Source organism: Elephas maximus, chromosome 6, assembly GCF_024166365.1.
Source record: "Elephas maximus indicus isolate mEleMax1 chromosome 6, mEleMax1 primary haplotype, whole genome shotgun sequence".
In the NCBI taxonomy this organism is placed as follows: Eukaryota; Metazoa; Chordata; class Mammalia; order Proboscidea; family Elephantidae; genus Elephas; species Elephas maximus.
In genome coordinates this window covers 121,405,877-121,419,885 of record NC_064824.1, presented here as the reverse complement: position 1 = coordinate 121,419,885, position 14,009 = coordinate 121,405,877, and the positions used below count along the sequence as shown (strand labels likewise).

The window sequence follows — 14,009 nt, the reverse complement described above, 5'->3', positions numbered from 1 at the left end:
GTTAGCGCTGGTCAGTTATCACGGTCTTTTTTTTTTTTCTTTAGGTTTGTTTATTTATTTTAAACTAGAAGTTTGCAAACATGAAATGGACAGCTTGACCAAAAGCTTAAAAACATTATGAAATCGGCCTTCTGCACCTGTGGGCCACACACAGAGGTGCCGGTTCAGTGGCTCTTCTCACCTCCAGCTTGCTCTCTGGCTATACGATTGCTCGCCTTCGGCAAGTTTCCTAATCTCCTTGTGCTTCCCTTTTTCCCATCTGTGACATGCCTGTCCCACAGAGGGTTCTGCCAGGGCCGCTCTGGGGCTGACTCGCTGCTTTCACTGCAGATGGAAGGAGATGAGAAGAAAGCAACGTACGATATTTTCACACTGTCATTATTCTTTCACTTTTCTTTTTCTTCTACACGCCCTACTTGTCAGCTGACGTGTAGTTCTGAAAAGAAAACACATCTGTCGTGATTACATGTTAGAAGTTACGTTTACTCCAAGTTGGCCAAAGGTTGATTGAATAAGTTATCTGATGTGAAATTATAAATACAGTCTCATATACTCAACATTGCCTTTCTGTCCATAATTAGTCCTACAACGGTCTATTATTATTATTATTTCACTATAATTGTGGAGAAAGTAATAAGCTGCTCATCTTTGGTTTGAGGAGTAGCCGTCTTCCAGGTTTTTCTCAGGGAAAAGCCATATGCAGGCCCAGGAAGGTAGGATGATCCATACCATTTATTTTTGAAGGTGTTATTTTAAATCTGTCTGAAGAAATGTGAAAATCCTTGGAAAAATGATTTAAGTGTCAGACAAGTGTAGAGTGGTACCTTATTTAGGAATAAGGAGTTTTTAAAGCAGATAGTGGAGACACTTTTTAACCTAGAGTTAAAAATCCTTTGTACATAAGTGTAGCTGAGACTGATTTAAATATGCAGTTAGATGGATCACATTTAAACTCTTGCCACATTCCTGCCCTCTGTCAGGCTTTGAAATCTGAGTGTGTATGTGTTTGTGAGAGACACAGTTTAGATTAGACTTCAGAATAGATCCTATGTTTCCCTAGCATTTTCTATTTAATCATTTAGTTTTTGGCCAGCTAATTAAATTTTTCATAAGGAATGTTAAAAAGTGACAGTCATGGAAATAAATTATGGGTTTCTCTGCACAAATTCACAAAAGAAGGTGATTGTTTATCAAAGGTATTTCTCCATTGGTTAGGAGACTGTGCAGTCTGGGCTTTGCCGATTAATTTTCAAGAGTAAGGTCTTCCAGGATCCTGTCTTTATTTGTAATACCAATTTTGCCATGTCCTGTCTTGATATAAAGTCACTGTGAACACAGGCATCTTCTCCGAGTTCCATGCTGTGGGGCTAAGTAGGTCCCAGTTCTCCTCTCACGTCCAGTTCCTAAGCTTTAAGAGGTAATGATGTCTGCAGGTGTGTTGGGATTAGCACTGTAAAGTTGTGTAAGGGGGTTTTCTTTCTTTTGATCTTCAGAAAGGGATGAAAGATAGCCATTAAACTCAAAGGATTAGGTCTCCTCTCTTTAAAGACTTTAGGTACCATAAATATTTCACTTCAGATGTAAGGTGAAGAATTGTACACATCTGGAGGGAAAGTGGGTGTTTTATATTACCAGTTGGAAATTATTCAGTCTCCACTTACAAATTAAATGGACTTTACAGAGCTGTTTTCTTCCAACCCAGAGTGTAGTAGGATCGGAAAAGTGTGTGCATGTGTGCGTGTGTTTCCAATGCCAGTTTTTCTTCCCATGTTCTTAAACTTTTTTTTCCTTTTATATAGGTTAATGTCTTACCTACATTGTGCTTTTTTCCCCCTTGGGTCCTCCCCCTTTTGTATAATTCTATTGGTGGCCTCAAATAACTTCTGGTTCTAAAATTTTGAGAACAACTGCCGTGAAGAATGAAACCGTGCTCACACGTATGGTATCATAAGTGTGTGTTCAGTTTTATAGGCCCTATATTCTGTATTTTCTCTGCTTCAGCAAAGGAAGGTGATATTGATATGCTGGTGGTGGTTGTTAAGCGCCGTCAAGTCTGCTCCGACTCATAGCGACCCTCCGTAAAACAGAACGAAACACTGTCCAGTCCTGCACCATCCTTACAGTCCTTGTTATGCTTGAGCCTATTGCTACAGCCACTGTGTCTATACATTCGATTGAGGGTCTTCCTCTTTTTCTCTGACCTCTACTTTACCAAGCATGATGTCCTTCTTCAGGGACCGGTCCCTCCTGATAACATCTCCATCCTTGAGTGAGTGAGTCTCACCATCCTTACTTCCAAGGAGTGCTCTGGCTGTATTTCTTCTAAGACAGAGTTGTTTTTTCTTTTGGCAGTCCATGGTATATTCAGCATTCTTCACCATAACTCAAAGGCACCAATTCTTCAATCTTCCTTATTCATTGTAATTCATTGTCCAGCTTTCACATGCATATGAGGTGATTGAAAATACCATGGCTTGGGTCAGGCACACCTGAGTCCTCAAAGTGACATAGGTGCTTTTTAACACTTCGAAGAGCTCTTTTGCAGCAGATTTGCCCAATACAATATGTGGTCTGATTTCTTGACCGCTGCTTGCATGGGCTTTGATTGTGGATTCAAGTAAATGATGTGCTGGCAGAACCTGTTGACGTAGAGTCAACTCCAGCTCATGGCAACCGTAGAGGACAGAGGGTTTCCAAGGAGCAGCGGGTGGATTCAAACTGCCAGCCTTTTCGTTAGCGGCCATAGCTGTTAACCACTGTGCCGCCAGTGCTGGTAGAGTTAGACAGTAAGTAACGGTTACTATATCCTCAGAAAACTGGTGGGAAACGAGGAGAAAGTCCAGCATGGGAAATGATGGTTTCAACCCTTTTCCACTCTTTTCCCTGTCATCCAGTCCATCAATTTCACTCCAGAATGGGACACTGGAGATTTTTTTCCTTCCTGTGATTTTTGAGGATAGGTTGTTGGACCATGGAATGGATTATATTATATATATCTAACTGCAAGAGAATTAAGGATTTGGGAGGAGAGAGAGAATTTGGGAAGGTGCCAGCCTTCAAGTCAGATGGTTAAATGATTATCACTCACCCACCCACCCACAGACTCCATATTACGTAATCAGTAATTTAAAGCTGAGATTTAAATATATTCACTTGGCCCAATGGTGTACTATATCTCTGTAATTCTGTATTTTGTGTTTTTGGTCCTTGAATTTGGTTGGTTGTTTCACAGTGCACAATGATAAGTTTCAATTAGTTTCTGTGATATATGGACATTCCTTTTTTGGTGTTCCCCACCCTTCTTTTTGTTTTGTTCTTTTTTTTTTTTTTTTTTGTAAAAAACTTGGGTGGTCAAGTTCCACATTGTAAGCAGTTATGTGGGTTTGAACACCAAAGCGTGTATTAATAATATGAAGAAAGGGAAAAGTAAAATTGTATGAGTAGGTGATTTTTAGAGATGGGCCAAATGAAGTACCATACGAATTAGTCAAATATAGCCAATGGCAGGAGGTCTAACATTGTTATCATACTTGATAACACTTGTCTGATCCTTTCGGATTGTGGGTCTGCTCAGATACCTCCCTTAAGCTTCTACTTCCGAAGCTTCATAAAATTATAGGAATGACTCTATGTGGAAAGCCTCTCCCAACTCTTGGCCTATAATATTACTCTAAAAGAAAGACTGGGCTAAAAGAAACTGTGAAAGGTGTTTGGCAACGAGCAAGACAGGGCGCTCACAAACTCTTTGAAGGTCAATTAGCCAGAAAATGTGCTAAAGACTAGGTGCTGGGCTGGATTACGGCCCAAGAATTACCCCCAAGGTCCTCAAAGTGGTCCTGCCATTTGAGCACAGAGAGGCAATTATAGCCTTGGAGGAGATGCTACAAAAGCTTTCATTAAGGGACTTACTTACACCCCACTAAGTTTTGGAAATTAAATTCTTATTTGTGCTTAACTGCTGTTTCTTTTGTCCGGGCTTCCACATGTATTTCAACAGGAACACTGTTTTCCCCGGAATCCGTTTTGTGTGGGAAGTGGTTTTACTGTGCAAAGCTGACGGTGTAATCTGTGAGGAACTGGTGGAAAAGGAGACTGTGAGGCTTTTTGCTGGGGAGCACTTGGGGCACGGGTTGAAAATTGCATTATTTATGTACTTTGATATACCCGTAAACCAGGACCTCTATTTAGGCTTAAATACGTGAATAAAAGAAATGTAACATAGTTTGATCATAGAATTTGAATTTTAGAGTTCCGAGGCAGAAGGCAACACGATTTTCCTTGTGTTGGCAACTTTACGTGTCTAGATACAACATGCTGCTGTTTCCCCAAAACCAAACCAAACCCATTGCTGTTGAGTTGATTCCGACTCGTAGCGACCCTACAGAACAGAGTAGAACTGCTCCATAGGGTTTCCAAGGCTGAAATCTTTATGGAAGCAGACGGCCACATCTTCCTCCTAAGGAGCCGCTACTGCGTTCGAACTGCTGACCTTGAGGTTAGCAGCTGAATGCTTAACCGTGGCACCACCAGGGCTTCTTAGGCTCTTTCTCCAGAAGTGTTTTTGTTTGTTAAGTTAAAGTAGCCTTTGGCTACCATCCAGTTCTGATTATTCACAAGCTGAGACCCGTATTTAGGTTCCATTCAGATGTGGCTTCTTTGACTTCTGGGAAGATGTCTTGGTCCTCGTTACAGCATGATGACTGCATTGATCTGCCTGAGTTACTGGGCTAAACAACCTTCCTTCTGCTGATGGTGGAGATGCTCTCATCTTTGAACTCAGGCCTTATTGTGCCTTAGTGAGTCGTGTTCCCTTTGTTTTGTTGGTGAAGCAGTTATTCTCTCTGCCCTTTGAAATGCTTCACTTTTGACTGCAAAGTTGGGTTTGAGCCATAAATGTTTTAAAAGCACTAAAGAATGCCTGCATTTTAGTAATTTTAATTTTTCTTTGAGTATTTCTAATTCCCATGCAAGGTCAGTCAAGTGGCACAGTTTTTAGGCTGTCTTAAAAACTTGAAGGCTCTTTTATGTATCTCTCAATTTGTATATATGGAGACCAGAAGGTCAGCCGTGCACTTATTGAACAGAGGCATCAAGAAGAAATTCATGCCAAGTGTTTATGTCATAATCTGACCTGATTAGAAATGGAAAAAATGGCAAGAAATGTTAAAATTGTCATCACAATTTAAAGTATACAGTTTTTTTTAACACATCAGAAATCCCATTATTGGACTTAATTTTTACATGTGGGTGCGTGGGGGAAGATCAGAGTCCCTGGGTGGTGTAAATGGTGAGGCACTCTAATAGCCGAAAGGTTGCAGTTCAAACCCATCCAGAGATGCCTGAGAAGATAGGCCTGGAGATCTGCTTCCAAAAGGTCCCAGCCTTGAAAACCCTATGGAGCAGTTGTACTCTGCACACATGGGGCCGCCATGAGTCACAATCAACTCGATGACAACTGACAACAGCAACAGGGAGGATTAGTATTAGAGGCGAGGGCAGTAGGCCCCTGTGATGGCTGCTGCACGTGGAAGCAGCCCCTCCGCGGGACCGATTGAGGATCTGAAGTGACTCTCGGGGTCAACGCGCTGGTTCGAGAGCTTTGGACATTCATATGATTTAGAATACTCTCAGAGTGGATATGTTTTTAATAAAGCATAATATTGAATTTCACTTCTGTTTGCTTTTCTTTGAAAAGAGAGAAAATTTATATTTACTGATATGAATATTTTTGTTTGACCGCGTACCTAGCTGGCTAATGAGCTAGAGCAAAGTTTGATCCAAACTTCTGGAGAGAGGTCCAGCGGACATTATCGTGCTTACCAACTGAGTTTTTGCTAAAAAGTGCTGACTCAGAAAGTTGTTTTATAAAGTAAAAATTCTAAAGTTCTTATCTCGTAGGCTTTCTTTTGCTAACACTGTCAGGATGTAGCACACATCTGGCTTAGATTCTGAAAGAGTCTGGTTTTATGCATCAGTAAAAATGAATCCAATCAAATTGGAGTTGAAGATAGATAAAAAGAAGGATTTCGGTAAAGCGAGGATTCTTAAACCTAAGGCTGGTTATCAGAAGATCTGAACCTCCCTTCTGAACGGCTGGCGTTATCCCTGAGATGTAAAGGCTTACTCAGTCAGATACAGCTCTGCATAAGGGCGGGGGTGGTGGAGTGAAGGGCTTCTCAGTTCCCCTGATCCTTGATGATACTGCCTTAGTACCCTGTCAGTACTTTATACAAACTTTTCTTCATCACAGAAGATTTCTCTTCTTTTTGGGGGGAAATAGTTTTGTTTTTTAGGTTAGGTTTTCATTGTGATAGAATTAAAATATGCCATCTTTATCACATTTAGTAACATTCGCATTTCGCTAAGGCTCTATACAATACGTAAAAATATTTTATATTATTTTATTTGATTTCCCTCCCTGACCCCTCCCCAAGTGTGAATTAGCACACATAGCCAAGTAAAGTGAAACCTGTGAGAGCCGGAACTCGACAGGACTGCCTTGTTTTTCCAGGTCTCGCGTGTTTTCTGCCTTTGACATGATGCAGTCTTACCACTTTTCTATCACTCCTTTTCATGGAAAATATTTGAGTTTTCCTTCTCTGGCAGGTTTCCATCTTAAACATGGAAACCAGGTTTTACTGTACTTAAATGCAGTTCATTAAAACTCTGGCTTTAATAGACAATGAAGCCGAATTTTGTTTGGGTTATGTGCAAAACAGACCACCCTCTATTTCAGCCAGGTTGCATTGGGGTTGTTTAAGAATGACAGCAGAAAACGCTTTCAGGCCTTTCCCCAGAAATGAACAGCCTCCTGTGAGGGTCTGGTAACACATGCCATCTTCCGGTTTCTGTATGGTAAACAGACTTGACAGTAGCAGGATCCCCTCCCCCTACCCGAACTCAGATCTCTATTCCTTGAATTATGCTGACCTTGGAGCCATTAGTAGAGACTCAGCAATTTACCCTTTCATAAATAATGCACTCGCTCTGAAATGGCAGCCTGGTGGCTGTGGCCCAGCTCTGCTGGGTATTTATAGTTTATGGCAGTAAGTGCTTCAGTTGGGTTAGTCAGGAGCCGTGGGCCTGACCCTTTTCAATTTGATGGTGAGAGAAATGAGTCAGCTTTTTTTTTTTTTTTTTTAAAGCTTCCATAGAGTAGAGAGCCTTGATAAACTCCTCTGTGGCGCAGATAATCTAGTGAATATGGAGCGGGCCCATGTGCTTTTTGGGTTTTGGTGTTACTGGCTCTTTTTTTTTTTTCTTTCATAAGCTGTTTAAACTTCAAGAACTGTTACTGCTTCAGTAAGCTGCTCAATGCATTCATCCCTAAACTAAGACAGGACTTCTTGCCTGACTCAAAGTTTAGGGCTGGCCTTTGCTATGGTTTTCCAATAGATGCTCCCAAACTGCTTGTTATTAGGTGCCATCAAGTCGGTTCCGACTCACAGAGACCCTGTGTACAACAGAATGAAACGCTACCCAGTCCCACGCCATCCTTTGAGACCATTGTGGCAGCCACTGTGTCAGTCCATCTTGTTGAGGGTCTTCCTCTTTTTCACTGACCCTCTACTTTACTAAGCATGACGTCCTTCTCCAGGGACTGGTGCCTCCTAGTAACGTGTCCAAAGTGTATGAGATGAAGTCTTGCCATCCTTGCTTCTAAGGAGAATTCTGGCTGTATTTTTTGGAAGGCTCTTTTTCAGACAGAACTGCGAGCCAAATTCTGGCACTGTGGGCTGTAACCAGATCCGGCTGATCACCTTAGCCTGCAGATGACAGTGCTGGTGTGTTTCTCTGTGTAATAAGGTAGATGAGTGATGTTCTGAACAGAAAATGCATTCGCTATAGACTAATCCAGCAAGTATCTATGAATAAAGCTGAATTTTCCATGCACAAGCACCTTGGTGTATTATCATGTACTTTTACTACTAGAAAGTGTAAGGAGGCACTCTTTTCATAGCCAGTGGTTTAAAGAGTGGCTTTTTTTTTTTTTTTTTTTTTAAGTAGACTAAAGTGCTTTAGTGTTAAATATCTATTGGCATTTTTTTCTAGGAGAAACATTGATTTTTCGCTGTCTGTTTTCCAGGCTCCGCTTTCTTCCCTGGGCGATGTGCTGAGATCTTTGCCCGGGGTCAGAGCATCGGGAAGCTTGGGGTCCTTCATCCTGACGTCATCACCAAATTTGAGCTGACCATGCCCTGCTCCTCCCTGGAGATCAATATCGAGCCCTTTTTGTGAAGATGGGGTGCTAGTGTGTGACCCTCTCTCGAGTGTCCCTTTCTTCTTCCCCAATGTCCTTTACCCTCCTCCACAGGGGACCTCCATTTGTGCTGTAATGTTTAATAAAGTGAAAAACACTGGCGCTCTGGGTCGATATCACCTTTCACTGCTTCAAGCCAGCTTGTGCAGTACATGAATGCGGTATTGGCGCGTGATGTTCAGGGTTGGGCCAAAGCCCAGCAGACTGCCAGCAGAATGCACTACTAACAGGAGATAGGGGCGGTTCCGAACGTCAGAAAGGCTCCTCAGACAGCGGCGCTTCCTGCCCTCACTGATGACTCCCCTGCAGAACAGGGTCCCATCCTTTTCCTGACTGATGAAGCCAGATCATTGATAGCACATACGTTGAATGACCGTGAGCATAACGAAGGGTTTAGCGTTTATTTCCTACATTTCACATGTGCTCATCATTGAGAAACAATAACAGTGTTTTTATAAAACTTTTAAGAATCATAGAATCGGTATTGTGAATTTGATTGATTGAATACCAATTCAACCACCATTGAATAGTTGCAGCCTTTGAAAGTCATTTTAAAGTAAAAAAAAAAAATTTGCAATGCAAGTATTCAAAATATTTGAGGTTGCCTAGCTATTTTTTATGCCGTGACTCTCTAAGGTAGCGTTCGAGGACTTGCAATACAGATCCGTTCTACTAGAAGAGTTGAAACGGACAATCGTTGATATCAGTGCAATATGAACATAATAAAACAGTGGAAAACCCATTTTTGCCCTAGGCTACACGTTACTGTAATTGATCAGTTAGAAAGTCATGGTTTTAAATAGTTAAGCTACTAGTTTCTGTCTTATTTTACAGGAGTTATTAGATCTCTCCTCTGAAGCTAAGCTTCAGTCAGTCCCCTTGCCTTACCTCCTCATTTCTTTTCAGACTTTGATCTAGAATCCTCCAACAGGTATTCGGTCTAATGTTTGAGAGAAGTTCCTGGTATTATTGCAATGATATGAAACACAGTAAAATGTAAAACTTTAAAATAAGCCCCAGCAGAAATAGCTCAGAAAGACAGACAAATTTTGTTTATGGACATTCTGCATCCCACTTTGGAGAGTAGCGTCTGGGGTCTTAAACACTAGCAAGTGGCCATCTAAGATGCATCACTTGGTCTCAGCCCACCTGGAGCAAAGAAGAATGAAGAACACCAAAGACACAAGGTAATTATGAACCCAAGAGACAGAAAGGGCCACATAAACCAGAGACTACATCAGCCTGAGACCAGAAGAGCTAGATGGTTCCTGGCTATGCCAATGTCTGCCCTGACAGGGAGCACAACAGAGAACCCCTGAGGGAGCAGGACAGCAGTGCAATGCAGACTTCAAATTCTCATAAAAAGACCAGGCTTAATGGTCTGACAGACTAGAAAGACCCCAGAGGTCATGGTCCCCAGACCTTCTGTTAGCCCAAAACAGGAACCGTTCCCAAAGCCAACTCTTCAGACAGGGATTGGACTGGACCATGGGATTGAAACTGATACTGGTGAAGAGTGAGCTTCTTGCATCAAGAAGACACATGAGACTGTGTGGAGGGGAGATGAGAGGGCAGAGGGGAACAGGAGCTGGCTGAATGGACATGAAAATAGAGAGTGGAGGGAAGGAGTGTGCCGTCTCATTAAGGGGGGAGCAACCAGGAGTATATAGCAGGGCGTATAAAATTTTTGTATGAGAGACTGACCTGATTTGTAAACTTTTAAAACAATAAAAATTTTTTTAAAAAAGAATTTTGTTTATGGAGCTCTTGCTGACTGAGCCTGTTGCAAAACCCAACCCTATTACAACCTTGAATCAGAGGCAGCAGTGTCCAACATGGCACAATTTATAAACATACGAACTTCCAGCTATGCCTTCCCAATCCTAAACAGAATAGCAGATTCTTAGGTTTTCGAAATGAAGTAAGATATACCTATATAAAAGAATGTATGTCAAAGGACTTGTATCAGAATACATAAAGAATTCTTACAACTTAAGAGAAACAACCCAATTTTGTTTTAAATGGACAAAAGATTTGAACAGACATTTCCTGAGAGAAGACAGATGAATGGCCAGTAAGCACATGAAAAGAGGCCCAACATCATTAGTTATCCCACGCACTGCCGTCAAGTTGATTCTGACTCACAGTGACCCCATAGGACGGACTAGAACTGCCCCCACAGAGTTTCCAAGGACCCCCTGGCAGGTTCAAACTGCCGACCTCTTGGTTAGCAGCCATAGCACTTAACCACTACGCCACCAAGGGTTTCCACATTAGTTATGAGAGAAGTGCACATAAAAAACACAATGGAATACTGTTTTACACCCAGTGGAATGGCTAAAATTTAAAAGACTGATCATACCAAGCGTTGGCGAGAATGTGGAGCAACTCGGACTTTCATGCACTGTTGGTGAAAATGTAAAATAATACAGCCACTTTGAAAAGCAGTTTGGTGGTTTCTTCCAACCGAAACACACACCTACCATGTAATCTAGCCATTCTATTCCTAGGTTAACCCATGTGGCCCTACAAAGACTTGTATGGGAATGTTTACAGCAGTGTCATGGATAATACCTACAACCCAAAAGTCCCCTCGGATGGATAAACAATGTGTGACATATCCATACTATGGAATTCTTCTCAGCAATAAAAACCGGAATGAACTGTTGATACAGAAAACAACGTGAATGAATTTCAAAAGCATCATGCTAAGTGAAAGCAGCCAGACACAATTGGCTACATATGATTTCATTTATGTGAAATTCTAGAAGAGTCAAAGGCAGATTAGTGGTTGGCTGGGGCTTGGGGAGAAAACTGGCAGCAAAGAGTTGAGAGAAAACTTTGAGGTGATGCTATATATTCTGTATTTTGATTGAGGTGGTAGCTACACTTAGAATGCAGGTTATACCTCAGTAAAGCTAGGAGAAAAAAAATATAATGCACCGTGTGGTATTTTAATAATTTTAACTATACAATACCAGCAAATGCATGCACAGGGTAAAAGAACATGAATTTTAGGATTGGCATTTCTGCAAAAGGTGGCTTACTTGTCCACTACTCTTACTGAGACATTCTAGTTTCAGGTTCACTGGTTAAAATCATGGCTCGGGATCATATGAGAGCTAGTGGGGAGCCATTTGTCCTCAGTTAAGCAGCCAGCCACCTCGATATCTTTTGGGTGGTCAGAAATTACTTGTAATGAAAACCCTAAAAACAAAAACCCAGTGAAAGGGGAAGATCAACTCCATCTATCATATAGCTCTTCTGCCCTCTGGAGCAGGGAAGGGTAGGAAGAGACACAGTATCGGGTACCTTAGAAGAAGAAATAACCCTTCAGCTTGCCAGTCGATGTTCCACCACCAGATGACCCTGCACTTGTCCTGTGTGAAGCACTTGAACTGGAGCCAGGGCAGTCTGGGCACTGCCAGGAGCCTCCAGTGGAGAAGGCACACACCTTCTCAGTAAAAAATGAGAGCCTTACTATTAAAAGGAAAATTAAATATACTTGAGTCTTGTTCTAGCTTGCAGATAAACTCTACTACTGCAGTCTCACATTCCTGCATTCATTTTATATTTTCACATGTGATCTTATTTCAACTTTTTTTTTTTTTTAGTGTGACAATTATGGATGGTAGTTAGAATAGGAATTCTCCCCCATTTGTAAGATGAGAACAATTGAGGTTCTATGAGATTAATAACTTGTCCAAAGTCACATGGATAAAAAGTAAGCTGGAGATACTGAGTAAGAGTGACTTAAAGCCTACAGCTCACTTTACAGTTTGCTGAATTTACCTATTTACCCTAAATGTTGAAATTTTTTATACATTTTGGTTTTTTTAATATAAAAAATACCAGAAAACTTACACTTAAAGCACAATAAATTTTAAAAAACCCAGAAAACACAAAAAGTTAAAAAATCATATCCCACTACTATAAAATTTTTTGTAAAAAACTACCTTTTCTTCTCCAGTGTCCCCTAAAGTAACTGTTATTAGCAATTTCACATGTCCTGTTTCTGACATTTTCCCTAATTTGGGCAGTCAGCCACACACACACACTCATGTTTTTGGGGTCATGCTCTAACCTGAGTCGGAATCGACTCGACAACACTGGGTTTGTTTTTTTGCTCTAATCTATGTACTGGTTAGTGCTAAGTTTTGTTTTTTATTTTCACATAGTATTTCTTATGACATTTCACTTATGCCTCATCTTTCCAAGTCAGTACTTACAGACGTTACCTCATTCTTTTAAATGATACAGTATTCCAAGGCTGCCCCCCTCCCCCGCCCTTGTTCAGCTATTCCTTGGCTGGTGGTCATTCAGTTGCAACATTTTGCAATTACAATAGTGCTCCAGTGAATTTGCGTATGTTGTTGGTAGGTGCCATTGAGTCGGTTCTGACTCATAGCAACTCTGTGTATACTGGACAAAATGAAACAGTGCCTGGTCCCGCACCATCCTCACAATTGTTATGCTTCAGCCCATTGTTGCAATCACCGTGGCAGTCGATCTCGTTGAGGATCTTCCTCTTTTTCGCTGACCCTCTACCAAGCATGATGTCCTTCTCCAGGGACTGATCCCTCCCGATAACATGTCCAAAGTATGTGAAACGCATCTCGCCATTCTTGCTTCTAAGGATCATTGTGGTTGTACTTCTTCCAAGATAGATTTGTTCGTTCTTTTGGCAGCCCACGGTATATTCAATATTCATCACCCATACCACAGTTCAAAGGCATCAATTCTTCTGTCTTCCTTATTCATCGTCCGGTTTTCACATGCATGTGAGGCTACTGAAAACATCATGGCTTGGGTCAGGACACCTTAGTCTTCAAGGTGACATTGCGTATGCATCCCCCCTAAGACAGCACTCACTGGTTCAGCTCAAGGAAAACCAGTCAGTCCTAATGGATGCAAGACTGTGAACATCCACATTAGGTATTCGGTAGACGTGTTCGGGAAGAATGGGATCCATTAGATGTGACTTTTGTACTTGGAGCCCTGGTGGTGCAGTAATTAAGAATTCAGATGCTAACCAAAAGGTCAGCATTTCGAATCCACCAGGCACTCCATGGAAACCCTATGGAGCAATTCTACTCTGTCCTATAGGGTCGCTATGAGTCAGGATCAACTCAACAACAGCAACGGGTTTGTACTTGAGCGATATAATTTTAATAGGCTGGATTCCTAGGTATAGGGGTTGCCAGGTAAAAGGATATGTTTTGAATTAAAAATATATTGTTGAGTGACTCATTACTTTTCAAACAGGAGTAGCCTAACCAGAAATTAGTTAGCCATCACTTGGCTATTAACCAAAAGGTTGGTGGTTCAAATCTACCCAGTGGCACCTCAGAAGAAAGGCTTGGCAATCTACTTCTGGAAGATCACAGCCACTGAAAACCCTGTGGAGTAGTTCCACTCTGAAACGCCTGGGGTCGCCATGAATCAGAATCAACTTGACAGCTACAGGAACTGGCACCTGACCGCTGCACCAGTCTCAGCAACGATGGGCTCATCGGGTTGACAGGGAGAACATCGCTCAAAATCTTGCTTCTCAGTCTTAGCCTCCCCTGTGCTTGGTATCTTGTAGAAGCATTACTAACCCTAATGCGTGGGTGTTGGCTTTGGCTCTTTTGTGCATCTTATCCAAAAGTAGACAGGCGGCCTTAAAGGGACACAACTACCTTCAGAAAGCAAAATATGTCCTCTTAATGGCAATAGCATTTAACACATCTGGAGTCTTCCAAATTGT

General features: G+C 41.6%; 1 protein-coding gene across 2 annotated transcripts in view; it reads left to right on the top strand.

The window, feature by feature from the left end:
* Window positions 1-8,803, top strand: part of FARSB (phenylalanyl-tRNA synthetase subunit beta) — a 60,395-nt gene extending 51,592 nt beyond the window's left edge. The window contains exon 16 of one of the 2 annotated variants that reach the window (XM_049888309.1): window positions 8,087-8,803. In XM_049888309.1, the coding sequence (XP_049744266.1) occupies window positions 8,087-8,238 (152 nt within the window). In that variant the 3' untranslated portion in view covers window positions 8,239-8,803. The remainder of the gene's footprint in view (window positions 1-8,086) is intronic. The other variant, XM_049888308.1, reaches the window with a different exon arrangement.
* The last annotated feature ends 5,206 nt before the right edge of the window (window positions 8,804-14,009 follow it).